General features: G+C 40.0%; 1 protein-coding gene across 2 annotated transcripts in view; it reads right to left on the bottom strand.

Moving 5' to 3' along the window:
* The window catches only part of ANKMY2 (ankyrin repeat and MYND domain containing 2), a 54,235-nt gene that overhangs the window by 33,918 nt on the left and 2,399 nt on the right, over window positions 1-17,918 (bottom strand). For both annotated transcript variants that reach the window (XM_060196138.1, XM_007531967.3), the window contains exons 2-3: window positions 7,330-7,394; window positions 676-814 (exon numbers count right to left, since the gene is read on the bottom strand). In XM_060196138.1, coding sequence (XP_060052121.1) covers window positions 676-814; window positions 7,330-7,394 — 204 coding nt within the window. The remainder of the gene's footprint in view (window positions 1-675; window positions 815-7,329; window positions 7,395-17,918) is intronic.

Genomic DNA, 17,918 nt, shown 5'->3' with positions numbered 1-17,918 from the left:
GTATCAGTTGGGGAAATTATTTTTGAACGCTTTTTTCAATATGAAAACCAATAGTTATCCTATTTGCATTCTTCATCTAATGAAATAATTACAAATAGTTTGTTATAAAAAAATTGTATTCCAGTCGTCCAGGAGGTGGCACAGTGGATAAAGCATTGGACTCTGAAGCATGAAGTCTTAAGTTTGATCCCCAGCAGCACATGTACCAGAGTGATGTCTGGTTCTTTCTCTCTCTCCTCCTATCTTTCTCAGTAAAAAATAAATAAATAAATAAATAAATAAAATCTTTTAAAAAATTATACTCCATGAACAGCATTTTCCACTAATTTTTGCAAGACTGAACTATGTTTCCCTTAAAAACATTTACCTACAAATACTGTAGGATCAAAAGTTCTGCAGTTCAAATGCATTTGTCAGAATAACTTCCAGCAAGATTGCACTGATCTGCATGCCCAGAAATAATGCAAAGATAGATAAAAAAAAATTTTTAAATGCCAATGCAAGCATCATCATTTTTAAATCTTTGACAAGTTAAATAAAATTTCCAGTTTCTTTCTAAAAGATTTAATCTTTGATTACTAAAATAAAAATGCATTTAATTTATGTGCATGTACTTACAACAAAGGTATAGAGATAACTGATGTTAGCATTTTAAAATAAAGGTTAAAATTTCACCAGAAAGTGCAGCAAACATGAGGGCTGTGTATCCATGTTCATGTTGATGACAATTTACATCAGCTCCGTGTCGCAATAGTAATTTGCACATATCAAGTTTCCCTTTATATGCAGCATGCATTAGAGGAGTCATTCCATTCTTCAATTGGAAAGAAAGAATTATTAATTCTATGCATTTACTTTTTCTTCTGTGAACAATACTTGCAGTTAGATTATAAAACATAAACATGAATTTTAAAAACATTTATATTCATTTCTCTAACTGCATCTTTCATAAACAGCTGAAAAAAAAAGCTGTTAGCTGAGGATTTTTTTTTCCCTCTAGGGTTATTGCTGGAGCTTGGTACCCACACTACGAATCCACTACTCCTGGAAGCCATTTTTTCCATTTTGTTGTTGTTATCCTCCTTATTATGTTGTTGTTGTTGTTACTGCTGTTGTTGGCTAGGACAGAAAGAAACGAAGAGAGGAGGGGATAACAGAGAGGGAGAGAAAGACACCTGCAGATCTGCTTCACTGTTTGTGAAGTGACCCCTGCTGCCTGTGGAGAGCTGGAGGCTCGAACAGGGATCCTTGCGCTGGACCTTGCGCTTTGCTTAACTACTGCGCTACCACCCGTCACCCTTGCTGAGTATTTTTAACAAATAAGTAAATAAGACTCAGGAAACATGTATTATTATTATTATTTCTACCTTATTTAGTATAAGATTTGACATAAAAAATATTGAAATAAAATAAATAAAATAAATAAATCATCTGAGAAATTACATTAAAGTTATTATTTTTAACTTCTTTATTAGTGATTTAACATTGATTTACAAAGTTATGGGATGACAAGCGTATAATTCCATACTGTTCCCACCACCAGAGCACTGCGTCCCAATTCCCTCTGTTGGAAACTACAGTAGTTCTCCCAAGGCTACACACATTGGTTGACTATTATTTCTATAAATATATATATATATAGTATGACCCTGCCTTCCTTTTCTTTCTAAGTCATACCTACACCTGTTATCACTTCTAAATGTCCTTCCTTTTTTCCTCTTCTCTCTCCAGATCCTAATGGAACTAGAGTACTAGAGTACTAGAGTTCAGAACCCTGTGGGCATCTTCCCCTAAGATTTTTCACTCTCTGAGAGTATGGACCAAAATTCTTTATGGGGCACAGAAGATGAAAGGTCTGGCTTCTGTAAGTGTTATCTTTTTTTTTTTAATTTTTTTTACCAGAGCACTGTTCAGCTCTGGTTTATAGTGGTGCAGGGGATTGAACTAGAACTTTGGAGGCTCAGGCATGAGAGTCTCTTTGCATAATCATTATGCTATCTACCCCTGCCCTTGTAAGTGCATCTTAAGAGGAGATGTGTTTAATCTCTCATGACTACCAAGTGGCTGGAGTAGGAACTAGAACCTAGATTCACAAGAGTTCTTATCCCTCCCACTTACACCTAACTCTACAGGAATCTTGAACAGCTAATGAACAAGTATATACATATATATATATATATATATATATATATATATATATATATATATATATATATATATATATATTTGCCTCCAGGGTTATTGATGGGACTCGGTGCCTGCACCACGAAACCATTGTTCCTGAAAACCATTTTTTCCCTTTTTTTGCCCTTGTTGTTGTATCATCTTTGTGGTTATTATTGTTGTTGTTGTTGGATAGGACAGAGAAAAATGCAGAGAGGAAGGGAAGACAGAGAGGGATAGAGAAAGATAGACACCTGCAGACCTGCTTCACTGCTTGTGAAGCAACCCCCCTGCAGGTGGAGAGCCAGGGGATCGAACTGGGATCCTTATAAGCCAGTCTTTGTGCTTTGTGCCATGTGCAGTTAACCTGATGAGCTACTGCCCAAAATTTGTTTTTAAGTCCTAAGATAAGACAAATAGAATATCTACCAATGTAAAGTTGAATACAGCATGGTATATTACATAAAATATTAAGCAAATGAATAAACTTATCTACAGCTCTTAGCAACATTTCTATGAATTACAGCCAATGAGAAAAACAAGAAAGAAGATATATACATTATAGTCATATCATTTTAAAAACAATCTCCAAAATTACATATTTTGATAAAAAGTATGATCTGGTCATATATGATTGTATAAATGTGAAGAAGTGGTTGGAAGCATTGCATTTAGCTATACTATTTAGTTTCCATATGCTGAGTACACATTCAATGAAGCATCCAACATTCTATATACTAGGCACCTACTACTATATGGTGAAAAAAATGAACGAACTATTTTCAACAAGAGGATTTTCTCAATAATCCAAGATCTATAAATGCTAGAATTTCAATGTTGAACTGAATAAAAAAAAAACTCTAGATATAAAGCTTCTTATTTTGATACACTTTAGGAATAATAACAATTTAAGTTGTTCTTAATGAGTATAACTCACTGTACTGTTAAGATACCACCAAAAATTCCTCAGAGGACTGCTGTTCTAAGGATTATAGGGAGGTCAAGGACCTTTCAGGTAACTTGACCCATACCCACTCAACTACTCCAAACTGCAAATGTTACTATGATGCCATACTGACCTTCCAAGATAGACGACCTCACCAATATGTCCAGGAACAACACTTCTCCAGAGCCCTACTCTACTAGGAAAAGACAGAAACAGGCTGGGAGTATGGACTGACCTGCCAATGACCATGTTCAGCAGAGAAGCAATTACAGAAGCCAGGCCCTCCACCTTCTGCACAAGGACCCAGGTTCAAGCCCCTGATTCCCACTTCCAGGAGGAAAGCTTCACAAGTGGTAAAGCAGGGCTGCAGGTGTCTCTCTGTCTCTGTTCCTCTCTGTCTCCCCTTCCCCTCTCAATTTCTCCATCTCTAGCCAATAAAAAACTTTTATGCACTAAAGTATGCCATTAACAACTGGAAACAGGTTGATAGTAACTCATTTTTTTATTTAACGATTTAATACTGATTAACAAGACTGTAAGACACTAATTGCAAACTCTATCATCATTTCTTCCTGACTTCCCTTTTAAGGGTTCTCTAGCCCCTCCCCCTGCCGTTCCGGTTTCAGCTCCGCCTGCAGCTTCCGTTTTCCTGACCCCGCCCCCGGCCCCTGCTGCCTTGGTTTCAGCTCCGCCTGCAGCTTCCGTTTTCCTGACCCCGCCCCATGCAAATGCCCGTTGAGGCAAGTAGCCCCCCAGAGGCAGATATGGCCCCCTCAGGCCTTCCCTTGGCAACATGCTGGTTTTTGTTATATATGTTTCTGTTCACCCCACACCCTTGATACTATAGTCATTTAGTTAAAAAGAAAAGGGGGAATTGTTGTATGCTTTACATTGGTTTGTTCTAGCCCTCCCCCGCCAAGAGAATTGGATGAGTCCTGTTAATTTTGTGGGCCTGCTTGGCCCCGCCCCAAGGAACCCCGGGGAGAGGGTTCCTGAGTTCGAGAGTGACAGAGTTCCTGAGTTCCTGAGTTCGAGAGTTTCAGGGTGACAGAGTAAGAGAGAGTGCCAGAGAGACAGAGTTCCTGGGTTTCTGAGTTCCAGAGTAAAAGAAAGAGTGCTGAATAAAGAAATACAGCTTCCCTGCCCAGCCATTGTCTCCGCGTCTCTGTTACCCGCCGTGAAGCAAGCCAGCCCGGCAAGAGCCTCCGGAAATTTTAACAACAAAGTAGAAAGACCTAAAAAGGACACCATAAAGTACTTACTCAAATATTTTCTACTTAGACCTAGATACCCTCCTTATCTACTCCCTATTTCACTTCCCTCCATCACTCTAAGGCTAACCTTGTCAGATAAAGTAAGGACTACAAAAGCTGGATAAGGGCAAGAGACCAGCACTCTCTAATGATGGTCCTTTTGGTCACTACTAGGCTACCCCATCATTTAGGACTCTAGTCAGGGAATCCTGAAATTCCTATACAGATATGATGGGCCTAGACCTCTAGCAGATCTGTCTCTCCACTGTCACTAGTCATCTCCATCAGGAACAACATCATAAATCCTCCGTGGGCCTCTATAGGACCTTGCCCTCAGTGTCAAATAGTAATGGTAGAAATTGCCACACTCTCTGAAGAGAGGCTGGGCCAACATGCCACCAGAGGAAGACTGTTCCTGAAATGAGTTCAGTCTAGAATGTTCCTAGCTAGCACCATGGAATGTTAGCTCAGACTGACAGGGATCCTGAGGTTATACAGGCGTCTATGCTAAATATGAATAAACATGGGCCCTAGGTCCAATCAATGGGGTTTACAACCAATGGTATTTATATACTTTTCCAATATTTGAGAGCTACTCTTTGCCCTGACCCAGCTTTCTAGTCCTATTCCCAACTCTGACACCATATCCCCAGACAATACTTTTAGCCCACCTGCATGTTAGCTGTCAGGCTCGGGCAAAAATTAGTAAAGTCATGGGCCCTTGGAATAAACCTAAAATAGACTTCCTACCTTCTTCTAACATGAAGATCCCAAATCTCATCTGCTATAGTCTTACCTTTAGGTTCCTGATTATTAAACAAATTGTTCTGCTTTGTATCTTAATGCTTTTCAGCCACCAAGTTGCAGGTGCTACCATGATGCCAACCTGATTTCCTGGACAGACAACCTCACCAATGGAACTCCACCTCCCCAGAACCCTACCCCACTAGGAAAACAGAAACAGGCTGGGGGGTATGGATCAACCTGTCAACACCCAGGTCCAGCAGAGAAACAATTACAGAAGCCAGACCTTTCACTTTCTGCACCCCATAAAGATACTAGGTTCATACTCCCAGAGGGATAAAGAACAGGGAAGCTTCCAATGAACGGGGTGGGATACAGAACTCTAGTGATGGGAATGGTATGGTATGGTATTCTCCCCCTCTTATCCCACAATATTGTCAATCATTATTAAATCACTAATAAAATTTTTTTTCCTTTACTAAATAGTATAATATATAAACTAGCTTTTATGAAAAGGAGATCACTTTTCTTCTTTCTTATAATGCAGTACATAGACTGCAAACTAGTTCATCTACATTTTTCTGTCCTTTTTTTTTTTTTTGCCTCTAGGGTTATCACTGGGGCTGGTTGCCTGCACTACAAATCCACTGCTCCTATGGCCATTTTTAATTTTTTTTTGTTAGGACAGAGAGAAATTGAGAAGAGGAGAGAAGACAGAAAGATAGACACCTATAGATCTGTTTCACTGCTTGTAATGAGACCCCCCGCTGCAGGTGGGGAGCCAGGGGCTCAAAATGGGATCCTTGTATAGGTCCGTAAACTTTGTACTATGTGCACTTAACCCAGTGTGCCACCACTGCCCAGCCTCTTTCTAATTTCTTTATAGAAGTTTCTTTTTTGTTATGAACTTCAAATCTTTTAAGGTTGAAGGCTAGCATTCTCTCACTGAATTTTGTTTTTTTAATTTTTTTTTATTTTCCCTTTTGTTACCCTTGTTGATTTTTATTGTTGTTGTAGTTATTGTTGTTGACGTCATCGTTGTTAGATAGGACAGAGAGAAATGGAGAGAGGCGGGGAAGGCAGAGGGGGAGAGAAAGATAGACACCTGCTTCACCACCTGTGAAGTGACTCCCCTGCTGGGGGGAAGCTGGGGGCTCGAACCGGGATCCTTGCACTGGTCCTTGTGTTTTGCGCCACGTGCGCTTAACCCACTGCGCTACTACCCAACTCTCAGAATTGTTAATTTAATCTAAATTAAAGAGTCTTCATCCTTAACTTTAATTTGCTAATACTTTTTGCTGTGTTGTCTGATAATAATTTTCTCACTCATGTATGGCAAAGCATGAACAAAACCATATTTTCTTATGCACAAAAAAATGAAAGTTTACTTTCTAAAAGTACTAGACTGTCCTTGCTGTATAATAGTTACTTGCCAGACATGGTTAATAGTAGCCAAACAGAATTCTAAGAATAGATATTACCACTATCTAAAAGAATTATTTTGGATAGAAATTATTCTAGAAAATTGAAGTTAGGTGCAGACAACTTTTCTTAAACATAAATATATACAAATATATTCAATAAAAATTAGATATGCCAAAAATAAGTATGCATATTCAAAACTGTTACATATTCTAATTTTTTCCCAGAATATAATGCTAATGTATGCTTAAACATCAATATGTAAGAGATTAATATTTCTGGGAGTCAGGCACAGCGGTTAAGTGCAGGTGGCGCAAAGCACAAGGACCAGCATAAGGGTCTCGGTTCAAGCCCCCGGCTCCCCACCTGCAGGGGAGTCGCTTCACAAGCGGTGAAGCAGGTCTGCAGGTGTCTATCTTTCTCTCTCCCTGTCTCCCCCTCCTCTCTCCATATCTCTCTGTCCTATCCAACAACGAAGGCATCAATAACAACAACAATAATGACTACAACAATAAAGCAACAAGGGCAAAAACAAAGGGAAAATAAATAAATAAAAAGATTATTATTTCTTACACAACACAAGATATGGTATGGTTTTGCTCTAATTTGCGATAGTTTGATTTCTAGTAAAATTAAACATATTTGTACATGTTTTTCTTTTGTCACTTTTTATTACATATAATCAGTTTAACTTGAGCAAAAATGTATTGGAAACAAACCTTACAATTAGATGCTAGTTAGATATTACAGATTATCTCTACTCATATGAAACACTTTGTAAAATCTTTTGTTAAATTTTACCTCATCCAAACAGTTGACACGGACATTCTTGTTGCCTAAAAGTGCTCCAGCTTCTTGTATTGTACCTTAAAAAAAGAATATATAAAGTAACATTATTTACCTTTAAAGTGCTAAAAGAAAAATTCTAACTTCAAGGAAATAAACTTTAATAAATTCTTTTTTAAAGGTTTATACAGAGCAGAGCACCACTCCTGCTTATGCAGTGCTGGGGATCAAGTGTGCACTTTACTTAGCAATGGGCTACTTCCCCGGCCAAAAGGAAATAAATCTGTAAGGGTTATCTATAAAACTAACAGTAGTCCAGTTAGTCTATTGAGAAATTATGCATCTAAGCACAAACAATTTTTCCACAATTTACCCAGAGGAATAGATCTGTAGAAACTAAAATAGCTCCATACTGTTATTATTTCCACAGACCTTAGAGTATATGAAACTTGTTTGGAATGTAATACAAAGGATAATACTCTTAATACTGGAGCTCTTTTTTTTTCTTTTTAAACTTTTTTGTTTTGTTATATTTATTTATTTTCCCTTTTGTTGACTTTGTTGCTTTTATTGTTGCTGTTGTTTTGATGTCGTTGTTGTTGAATAGGACAGAGAGAAATGAAGAGAGGAAGGGAAGACAGAGAGGGTGAGAGAAAGACAGACACCTGCAGACCTGCTTCACCGCCTGTGAAGCGACTCCCTTGCAGGTGGGGAGCAGGGAGCTCGAACCCGGATCCTTACTCTCCGGTCCTTGCGCTTTGGTCCTTGCGCTTTGTGCCACGTGCGCTTAATCTGCTGTGCTACCACCAGACTCCCTGAAGCTCTTTTTTTAACCAGAACATTGCTCAGCTCTGGTTTACGGTAGTTCAGGGGAAATAAACTTAAAGCCTCAGACTAGACATGAAAGTACTTTATATAACCAATATACTAACTCTCTTATCCAAGAAATTTTTTTTCTTTAAATACTTTGTTTACATTGATTTAACGTTGGTTTACAAAACTGTCAATTTTCAGGAGTACACTTGTGTATTTGTATGTACATATGTGTGTGCATGTGTTGTGTACAGATCACCACATCCACCACTAAAGTTCCTGTTTCTTCACCTATTCCTCACCACAAAAACCTCCCATCCGACCTTCCTTCCGACCAGCATCGTAATTTTCAGTCACAGTTGGGTTTTTGTTTTTTGCAGCTTTGTCTGTTTCAAGAAACAGATCTTAAAGAACATGTAGGGCTAAGGAGATAGCTTAATGGCTGAGTACAGTCTGAAACCCCAAGAACCAGAAATAAATTATACTCTGATGTCTCGTTCTCTTTTTTTCCTAAATACATCTTTTAAAATAATAATAATAAAGGACATTTAGTTGTACCAATCACCTAAAATTTAAATTCCAGTAGATGTAAAAACTAGAGTTCAAAATATGGTCAATTATTACCTTTTTACCACTTAATGGATATGCTTAATTAGTTTAGAAGCTTTGTTTAGAAATGCTTAGGTAAGGGGGCTGGGTGGTGGCGCCACGCACCTGGTTGAGCTCACATGTTACAGTGCTCAGGGACCCAGGTTCGAGCCCCCAGTTCCCACCCGTAGGGGGAAAATGTTGCAAGTGGTGAAGCAGTGCTGCAGATGTCTCTTTGTCTCTCTCCCTCTCTATCACTCCTTCCCTCTCGATTTCTAGCTGTCTCTATCTAATAAATAAATAAAGATAATGCAAAAAAAAAATTAGAAAAAGAAAGAAATGCTTAGTTAAATATATCTTTACAGCCTATTAGTATGTAAAAGTACCTTAAGGTCAGTATTCAGATTCGTCTACTAAAAGACAACAATATAAACCTGAAGGTCAGTCCTCTGTGAATTTGGAAATAGGCTGTAATTAGGTCACAACTGTCAGGTTTTTCCAGTATCGTGTAAGGCATGCTGACAGAAACAACCAGTTGCAGGAGAGAATGTTGCTATTATCATCTTTAATAAGAGCTAGTTGCATGTTCTGCCAAAAAATTTTCTGGTTTGACAGGGAAGAGAACAATGAAATTGAATGTTCTCAGAGAGAAAGGATGAGATACATCTCTTCTCAAAAAGAACATAAAAGCATGGAAAGGTCCCTCAAGCAGGAACTATTTCTTACATTTAGAGTTATAGGTCAATTATGTGCTAAATTCTGCAAGCATTCCTAAGTTAAAGTTGAAATACAGAGTAAGTTTTCTTCCCTCCTCCAGCCACCAACCTCAGGCAAGTCTTCTGAGTGTCCTTCACCAACAGAATGGGGAAAAAAAGAAAAGAAAAATGTTTCCTACCCTGGTCCCCACCTATAGGGGGGCAAGTTTCACAAGTGGTGAAGCAGGGCTGCAGGTGTCTTCTCTGTCTCTTTCCCTGTCTCCCCTCCTCTCTAAATTTCTCTCTGCCTCTATCCAATAATAAGTAAATAAAAATATTTTTATAAAGAAAGAAAAATGTCTCCTAGACTAATAAAAAACTGCTCTGCTGGGTGAATAGCAAACAAATCTAGAAATCCCCGGATTGTGACAGCAACTATTTTATAAAGAGAGCATTTTCTGACCCTGTACTTCATCTAAGAAAAGCTGGCAGTATTCAGCAAATGAAAAAGAAAAACATACTATGGAGCTGTTAAGAACAGTGAACCCACTTTCTCTGAACCATCGTGGATGGAACTAGAAGGAATTATGTTAAGTGAGCTAGTCAGAAAGATAAAGAGGAGTATGGGATGATCCCACTCACCAACAGAAGTTGAGAAAGAAGAACAGAGAAGGAAACTCAAAGCAGGATTTGACTGAATTCAGAGTAGGGCACCAAAGTAAAGGCCCTGGGTTAAGGGTGAGGGTATATGTTTGGCTTCATGGGGCAGGGGTGGGGGTGAGGGGTGGTTAGTAGGGGAGGTGGGATGGGACACAGTCTTTTGGTGGTGGGAATGGTGTTTATGTACACTCCTATTAATATGTAGTCATATAAATCACTATTTAATTAATATGAGAGGGAAAAATTGATTAATGTCTCAAGCTTTTTTTTTAATTTTTAGTGAGAGAACTGTAATAGGAAGTAGGTGAGGAGGGTATCAAAGTCTAAGCAGACACTATTGGATTATGAACTTTATACTAACTCACTACAGACTATTGTGTACTTTTGCTTTCAGGTATATCTTTTGCCCTAATTTATGGATACATATGAACATATGCACTATCTCATGGGACCTGGTCTATATCTCTAGGTTTTGGGACTTTCATGGAATGGAATTAGAGAATCCTATGAAAGGTAAGGTCTCACCCTAGTAATGAGGCTGAAGGGTTGACATTCCATGCCTGATGTCTCTGGACACAGTCTGAAGTGAAGCATGCCAAGGTGGTACTCGTTGTGTTGATTAGGTTGACATCAGCAGATAAAATATCATTTGGTATGAATTGAGAGAAGCATGCAGGAAAGTGAGCCCCACTCTAGAGGTTCCAGGACCAGAGGAAATACAGGCTCTATAGAGAAAGCGGGAGGTTCCTGCTGTCTTAGGGTTTAAGAAGGCATTAGATAGTTATTGCTAAAATCACATTATTTGGCAATTGGGTTAACTTTGAAAAATCCCTTTGTTAGGATTTGCTGTATAATACCCAACATCACCATAATTTAGGTCCTTTGACATTATTTGTATATAGCTGAGCCATTGATTGCTTGTGTTCTCCCTGGTCTAAGCTTTTAAGAAAGTCAACATATCAAGACTCAGCCTTTGTATCAAAAAAGATTTAGTCTGTGCTTTAAAAAGTTGAGACATTCAATCAATTTTCCCCTCTCATATTAAATAGTGATTTATATGACTACAAATTAATAGGAGTGTACATAAACACCATTTCCACCAACACAAGACTATGTCCCATCCCATCCCCCTCCCCACCTCTACCCCATGAAGCCGAGCATCCACCTGTCTCAAACTTTTTAATGCACAGACCATAGGCTCAGTCTTTCATATGTAGACTCTCTTAAAAACTTAGACAGTGGTCTGGGAGGTGGCACAGTGGATAAGGCTTTGGACTCTCAAGCATGAGGTCCCAAGATTAGTCCCCGGAGGCACATGTACTAGAGTGATGTCTGGTTCTTTCTCTCTCTCCTATCATTTCTCATGAATAAATAAAATCTTTAAAAAAAAAAAAACTTAGACCAGGGAGAACAGAAGCAATCGGTGGCACAGCTATATACAAATAATATCAAAGGACCTAAATTATGGTGATGTTGGGTATTATACAGAAAATCCTAACAAAGGGATTTTTCAAAGTTAACCCAATTGCCAAATAATGTGATTATAGCAATAACTATCTATCGTCTTCTTAAACCCTAAGACAGCAGGAACCTCCCGCTTCCTCTATAGAGCCTATATTTCCCCCAGTCCTGGAACCTCTAGGGTGGGGCTCACTTTCCTGCATGCGTCTCTCAATTCATACCAAATGATTTTACATCTGCTGATCCCAGCCTAAGCAACGCAACGAGTACCACCTTGGCATGCTTCACTTCAGACTGTGTCCAGAGACATCAGGCATGGAATGCCAACCCTTGAGCCTCATTACTCAGGTGAGACCCTTCCTTTCATAGGATTCTCTAATTCCATTCCAGAAGGTTCACTTCCCAACAAAGTCTCAAAACCTATAGATACAGACCAGGTCCCATAAGATAGTGCATATGTTCACATGTATCCATAAATTAGGGCAAAAGATATACCTGAAAGCAAAAGTACACAATAGTCTACAGTGAGTCAGTATGAAGTTCATAATGAAATAGCGTCTACTTAGGCTTAGACACCCTCCTCACCTATTTCCTACTATACTTCCAACACTCATTCCCAAGCTATCCTTATCAAAACAAGGACTGCAAAAGCTGAATAAGGGCAAGATATCGGCATACTTTAATGATGACTCTTTAAGTCACTATCAGGCCACACCATCAGCTGGGGCCCTATTCGAGGAGTCCAGAGATTCCCAAACAGACATGATGGGCCTAGACCTCGAATACATCCCCCTCACCATTGTTACCGGTCATCTCTATCAGGAACAACAAAACAGACCCCTTTGTGGGCCCCCATAGGACCTTGCCCTCAACTTGGATCAACAATGGTAGAGAATGTTCCATCCTCTGAAGGGAGGCTGGACAACATACTCTGTGCTACACCTGAGGAAGATAGGTCCTGATATTGGGGCAGCTATGAATGTTCCTACTGATAACCATAGACTGTGAGGTCAGATCTATAGGGATGCAGAGGTCACATAGCTCCTAAGCTGAATATGGGCCCCCAATCAGGTCAAATCGATGGGGTTTACAGTCAACAATATTTATATACCTTTTCCATATTTAGGAACTACTCTCTTCCCTGATACAGCTTTCTGGTCCTTTTTCCAGCTATGACATCATCTCCCCAGGCAATAACTAGAATCCACCTGCCTAACAGATTTCAGGCTCAGGGGGAAAAAAAAAAACTAGTATAGCCACAAGCCCTTTGGAATATAACTAAAATATGCATACAAGCTATCTACAAAATGGAGGGCCCCCAACTCTCATCTACACTACTCTAGCCTTTAGGTTCATGATTAGTCAACAACTTGTTTGGCTTTATATGTGAACACTCTTTTCAGCCACCAAGTTCCAGATGCCAACCAGACTTCCCATGACAGAGGACCCCACCAATGTGTTCTGGAGCTACAATTCCCCAGAACCCCGCCCCATTAGGGAAAGAGAGAGGCAGGCAGGAGGGAGTATGGATTGACCTTGGTCACTGCCCAAGTTCAGTGGAGAAGCAATTACAGAAGCCAGACCTTCCACCTTCTGCATCCCACAATGACTTTGGGTCTATACTCCCAAAGGGTTAAAGAACAGGAAAGCTATCAAGGGAGGGGATGGGATATGGAGTTCTGGTGGTGGGAATTGTGTGGAGTTGTACCCCTCTTATCCTACGGTTTTGTAGGTGTTTCCTTTTTATAAATAAATAATTTTTAAAAAGAAAAGAAAAGAAAAACATTCAAGACCATAGATGTAATTTCTTATCACAGCTTTTCAGACATCTTTTGAAAGGAATTAAAGTAGAACAGTCTACCCCGGGGCTGGGCATTAGCACAGCAGGGTAAGCACAGTGTGTGTGTTCGAAGCACAAGGACCAGAGTAAGGATCCAGGTTTGAGCCCCCTAGCTTCCCACCTGCAGGAGGGGGGTTGTTTGATGGGTGGTGAAACAGGTTTGCAGGTGTCTTTCTCTTCCCCTCCTCTCTCGATTTCTCTCTGTCCTATCCAACAACAGCAGCAGTGGCAACAATAACAATAACAAGGAAAACAAAATGGAAAAAATGGCCTCCAGGAGCAGTGGAGTAGTAGTGTAGGCACCTAGCCCCAGCAATAATCTGGAGGCAAAAAAAAAAAGTCTACCCAAATTTCATTTAAGGAAGTTGGTTCAGCAGAATCCTATTATCCAGTAAAGAAAATCTCAGTTTATTTCCTCTGACCAGGAGTTGTTTATAAGCAAAATGAGAATACAGCAGGAGTTGTGAGTAATTGTTACTAGGAGGTAGACTGAAGGCAGAAATTACAATTATAAGTACTTGGCTCATATCAGAGAAGAGACTGAAAATTCTACAGTGTTTAACACATGGCTAACCATATAAGACAAATGTGTCTAGTCAGGAAGAGAGAACAAGGGGGGTTGTGAAAATAGGAGGGGGAAGGAAAGGGGTAAAGAGGAGGAAAAGGAGGAGGGAAAAGGAGAAGGAGGGAGAAAGGGGAGAGGAGGGGGTGAAAAAGAAAGAATAGTCCAGCACTCGTATACCATTGAATACCCACTAGTTTCTTGCAATGTAGAAACTAGAATGAAAAACACATTCAGAAACAGTTTGAGCTTTGAGAGCATGCAAACAGACTTTGGGACATAGATGAGCAACCATTAGAAGCAAAACATGTAATGATTTCTAATTTAGTGTTGTTTGTGACATTAATAGGAAACTATAGAAGGTCAAGAACAGTACAGGAATGTGAATCACATCATCCACATGCAGGATTTTTTTTTTTTTTGTCATTTCTCACACTGTGTGGTATATTTTGAAATAATATATTGCAATTTACAATTAATTTTAAAGGCCCATCAAGATAATTCACCTGGAGAGTGCTTATTCTTGTGTTTATTTTGGTATCACAAGGGTTTCACTGCTCAGATCTGACTTTTTTTCAGATAGAAGAAGAAAGAGATTGGCAGACAAGGGGCACAATACAGCACCTGAAGCTTCTCTAATGTAGTGAAGGCTAGGTTCAAAGATGGGTCAAACACCAAGTAAAGCAGGGGCTTTATCTAATTTAGCTATTTTACTATTCTTGTCTCTATCTGAAAACAAACAAAAATTAAAAAATTAAAAATGTGCCTGGGGTGTTGTAGCTATGATGAAGAAAAAAATTTTAAAAGTTAAAGAGGGTAAATAGCACAATGGCTATGCAAAGATATTCTTATGCCTGAGGCTCCAAAATCTCAGGTTAAATCTCCTGCACAATCATCAGCCAGAGCTGAGCAGGGCTTTCGTTAAAAAAAAAAAAAAAAAAAAAACCTGTTAGTTTACTGGGGCAAGTTAAATATAATTTAGACTCATAAGAGTAATACATATTACATAAAGATTACTGAAATTAGTCAACATTCTCCTTCATTAGAGACCACAGTTAACAGATAAAAGCAAGGTTGGTTTCCCTTTTGAGAATTTTTCTTCTTTTTTTTTATTTTAATGTATTTATTTATAAAACGGAAACACTAACAAGACCATAGGATAAGAGGGGTACAATTCCCACCACTAGAACTCCATATCCCATCCCCTCCCTCAATAGTTTTCTTATTTTTTAACCCCCTGGGAGTATGGACCCAGGGTCATTATGGGGTGCAGAAGGTGCAAAGTCTGGCTTCTGTAATTGCTTCCCCACTGAACATGGGCGTTGACAGGTCAATCCATACTCCCAGACTGTCTCTCTCTTCCCCTAGTGAGGCAGGGCTCTGAAGGAGCAGAGCCCAGGACACATTGGTGGGGTCATCTGTCCAGAGAAGTCCAGTTGACATCATGGTAGTATCTGGAACCTAGTGGCTGAAAAAGAGTTAACATATAAAGCCACACAAATTGTTGATTAATCATGAACCTAAAGGCTGGAATATTGCAGATGAAGATTTGGGGTTTCTGTTTTGGAAATAGCTAGTAAGTCTATTTTAGATATATTCCAAAAGGCCCATAACTTTATTAGTTTTTGCCTGAGCCTGACACTGATATGCAGATGGATCCAAGTTATTGTCTGGGGAGATAATGTCATGGCTGGAAAAAGGGCTAGAAAGCAAGATCAGGGAAGAGAGTAGCTCCCAAATATGGGAAAGGTATATAAATACTGTTGACTGTAAACCCCATCGATTTAATCTGGGGCCCATATTAAGCATAGGAACCTATGTAACTTCTACATCCCTGTAGGTCCGAACTTGCATTCTGTGCAAGTTGCGCCAATTTCAGGACCCATCTTCTTCAGGTGGTAGATAGAGTAAGTTATCCAACCCCCTTCAGAGGATGGAACATCTCTACCACTGTTGATCCACATTGAGGGGAAGGTCCCATGGGGACCCCCAAAGGGGTTCATTATGTTGCTCCTGATGGAGATGACCAGTGATAACGGAGAGAGGGATTTATTCGAGGTCTAGGCTCATCGTGTTTGTGTGGGAATCCCAGGACTCCTGAACTAGGGCCCCAGGTGATGGGATGGCCTGGTAGTGAGTAAAGAGTCATCATTAAAGTATGCTAGCCTCTTGCCCTTATTCAGCTTTTGTAGTCCTTACTTTGATATGATTAGCTTTAGAGTGACTAAGAATTTTTCTTTTTTAAAAATATTTATTTATTTATTAGATACAGAGAGAAGTTGAGAGGAAGATAGGAGAGAAACACCTACAGCACTCCTTCTCCACCTCCAATGCTTTCCCCCTGCAGGTGGGGACCAGGGAGTTGAAAGGGGATCCTTAAGCATTGTGACACATGCTCTCAAACAGGTGTGCCATCACCCAGCCCCCCTTTTGAGAATTTTTCCAGAATGCTCAAAACAAAGTAGACAGTACAGACCAACTTAGCCTCATTACAGTGGAAATGTATCTGAATGGACCAAGATTTTAAGGGTAAAATGACAGAGTGCCAGGTGGTAGTGTATCTGGTTGAGCATATGTTGCCATGTGCAAATACTAGGGTTCAAACCCCCAGTCCCCACCAACAGGCAGAATAGTTCATAAGTAGTGAAGTCTCTCCTTCTCTAGCTTCTTTTTCTCTCTCAATGTCTCTGTTTCTGTCCAATAAAATAACTAAATAAAATAAAATATTAAAAAGAGTGAAAACATAATGCTAACAGTGATATTCTCACTTCTCTTCTGTCGGCTAGTTAGCCCTTTCAGAACACTCTGGAACTGGTTCTGTAAAAACCTTAATCCCTTTAGCAGAACTGATAGTATCTAGCCCATGACTTCTGATGAGGACTAAAGGCTTGGACACAGACTGTACAGCATAATTCATTGTGGCACTGGTAAAAACCATGCCTTAGCTCTAGTTTACTTCAAATCTCCTTGAATTCAATATCAACACATTTTGAGGAGAAATTGTTAAACACTTGGAACTTGCTCAGCACTCTAGCAGGTAGTTCCCTATCCTTGTCTCCCAACTGTGGCACCAAGGGTGGCATCGGGGCTGAGAAGCTCTGTCATAGGATGCCATACTGTTAGTGTGCACATTACTTGGAGCGCCAAGCAAAGCTGGCTAAGAGCTGAAATATTAGGATGCAGGACCACTTCTCCCTGGTGTTGTATGCTTTACATTGGGTTGTTCTAGTTCTCCCCCGCCAAGAAAATTGGATCAGTCCAGTTAGTTTCGCAGCCCGCTTGGCCCCACCCCTAGGAACCCTGAGAGAAGTGCCAGAGTTCCAGAGTTCCGGAGTTGGAGAGTGCTTGCGCCGCCGCAAAGAGAGAGCAGAGTTCTGTTTGGTGATTAGTTTGTCTTAGTTTATGAATCGTTGTTCCTGAATAAAGAAATACAGCTTCCCTGCCCAGCCGTATGTCTCTGGTCTTCTCTGTTACCCGCCCGTGAAGCTAGCCCGGCGAGCTAGAGACGCCGAATTTTAACAACACCCTGGTCCGAATCCACTGCTTCTAGGGCAACATCCAGAAAAGTAGCAGCCTCCCCCAAAATAGCATGCTCACTCCCAGCTGGAGACATAGCCCTGTTCTTTTATATCCTCTTGGCCAGCCAGACTGCTAATGAGAGTGCTGGGTTACTGTGTATCACTGAGCTCACCAGTACCAGACACAGAAGAAGATGCAATAAGCAATATAGTTCTATATACTAGCCCAGGAGTTTTTTTTTTTTCTTTTACTTTTTTACCTCCAGGGTGATCGCTGCGGCTCAGTGATGGCACTATGAATCCAATGCTCCTGGAGGCCATTTTTTTCATTTTATTGGGTAGGACGGAAAGAAACTGAGAGAGGAGCAGAGACAGAAAAGGAGAGAGAGAGACTGTAGATCTGCTTCTCAGGTTGTAAAGCATCCCTCCTGCAGGTGGGGAGTCAAGGGCTCCAACACAGATCCTTA

Source organism: Erinaceus europaeus, chromosome 8, assembly GCF_950295315.1.
Source record: "Erinaceus europaeus chromosome 8, mEriEur2.1, whole genome shotgun sequence".
Lineage (NCBI taxonomy): Eukaryota > Metazoa > Chordata > Mammalia > Eulipotyphla > Erinaceidae > Erinaceus > Erinaceus europaeus.
The sequence above is the reverse complement of the archived record's forward strand: the minus strand, read 5'-3'. Positions and strand labels throughout refer to the sequence as shown.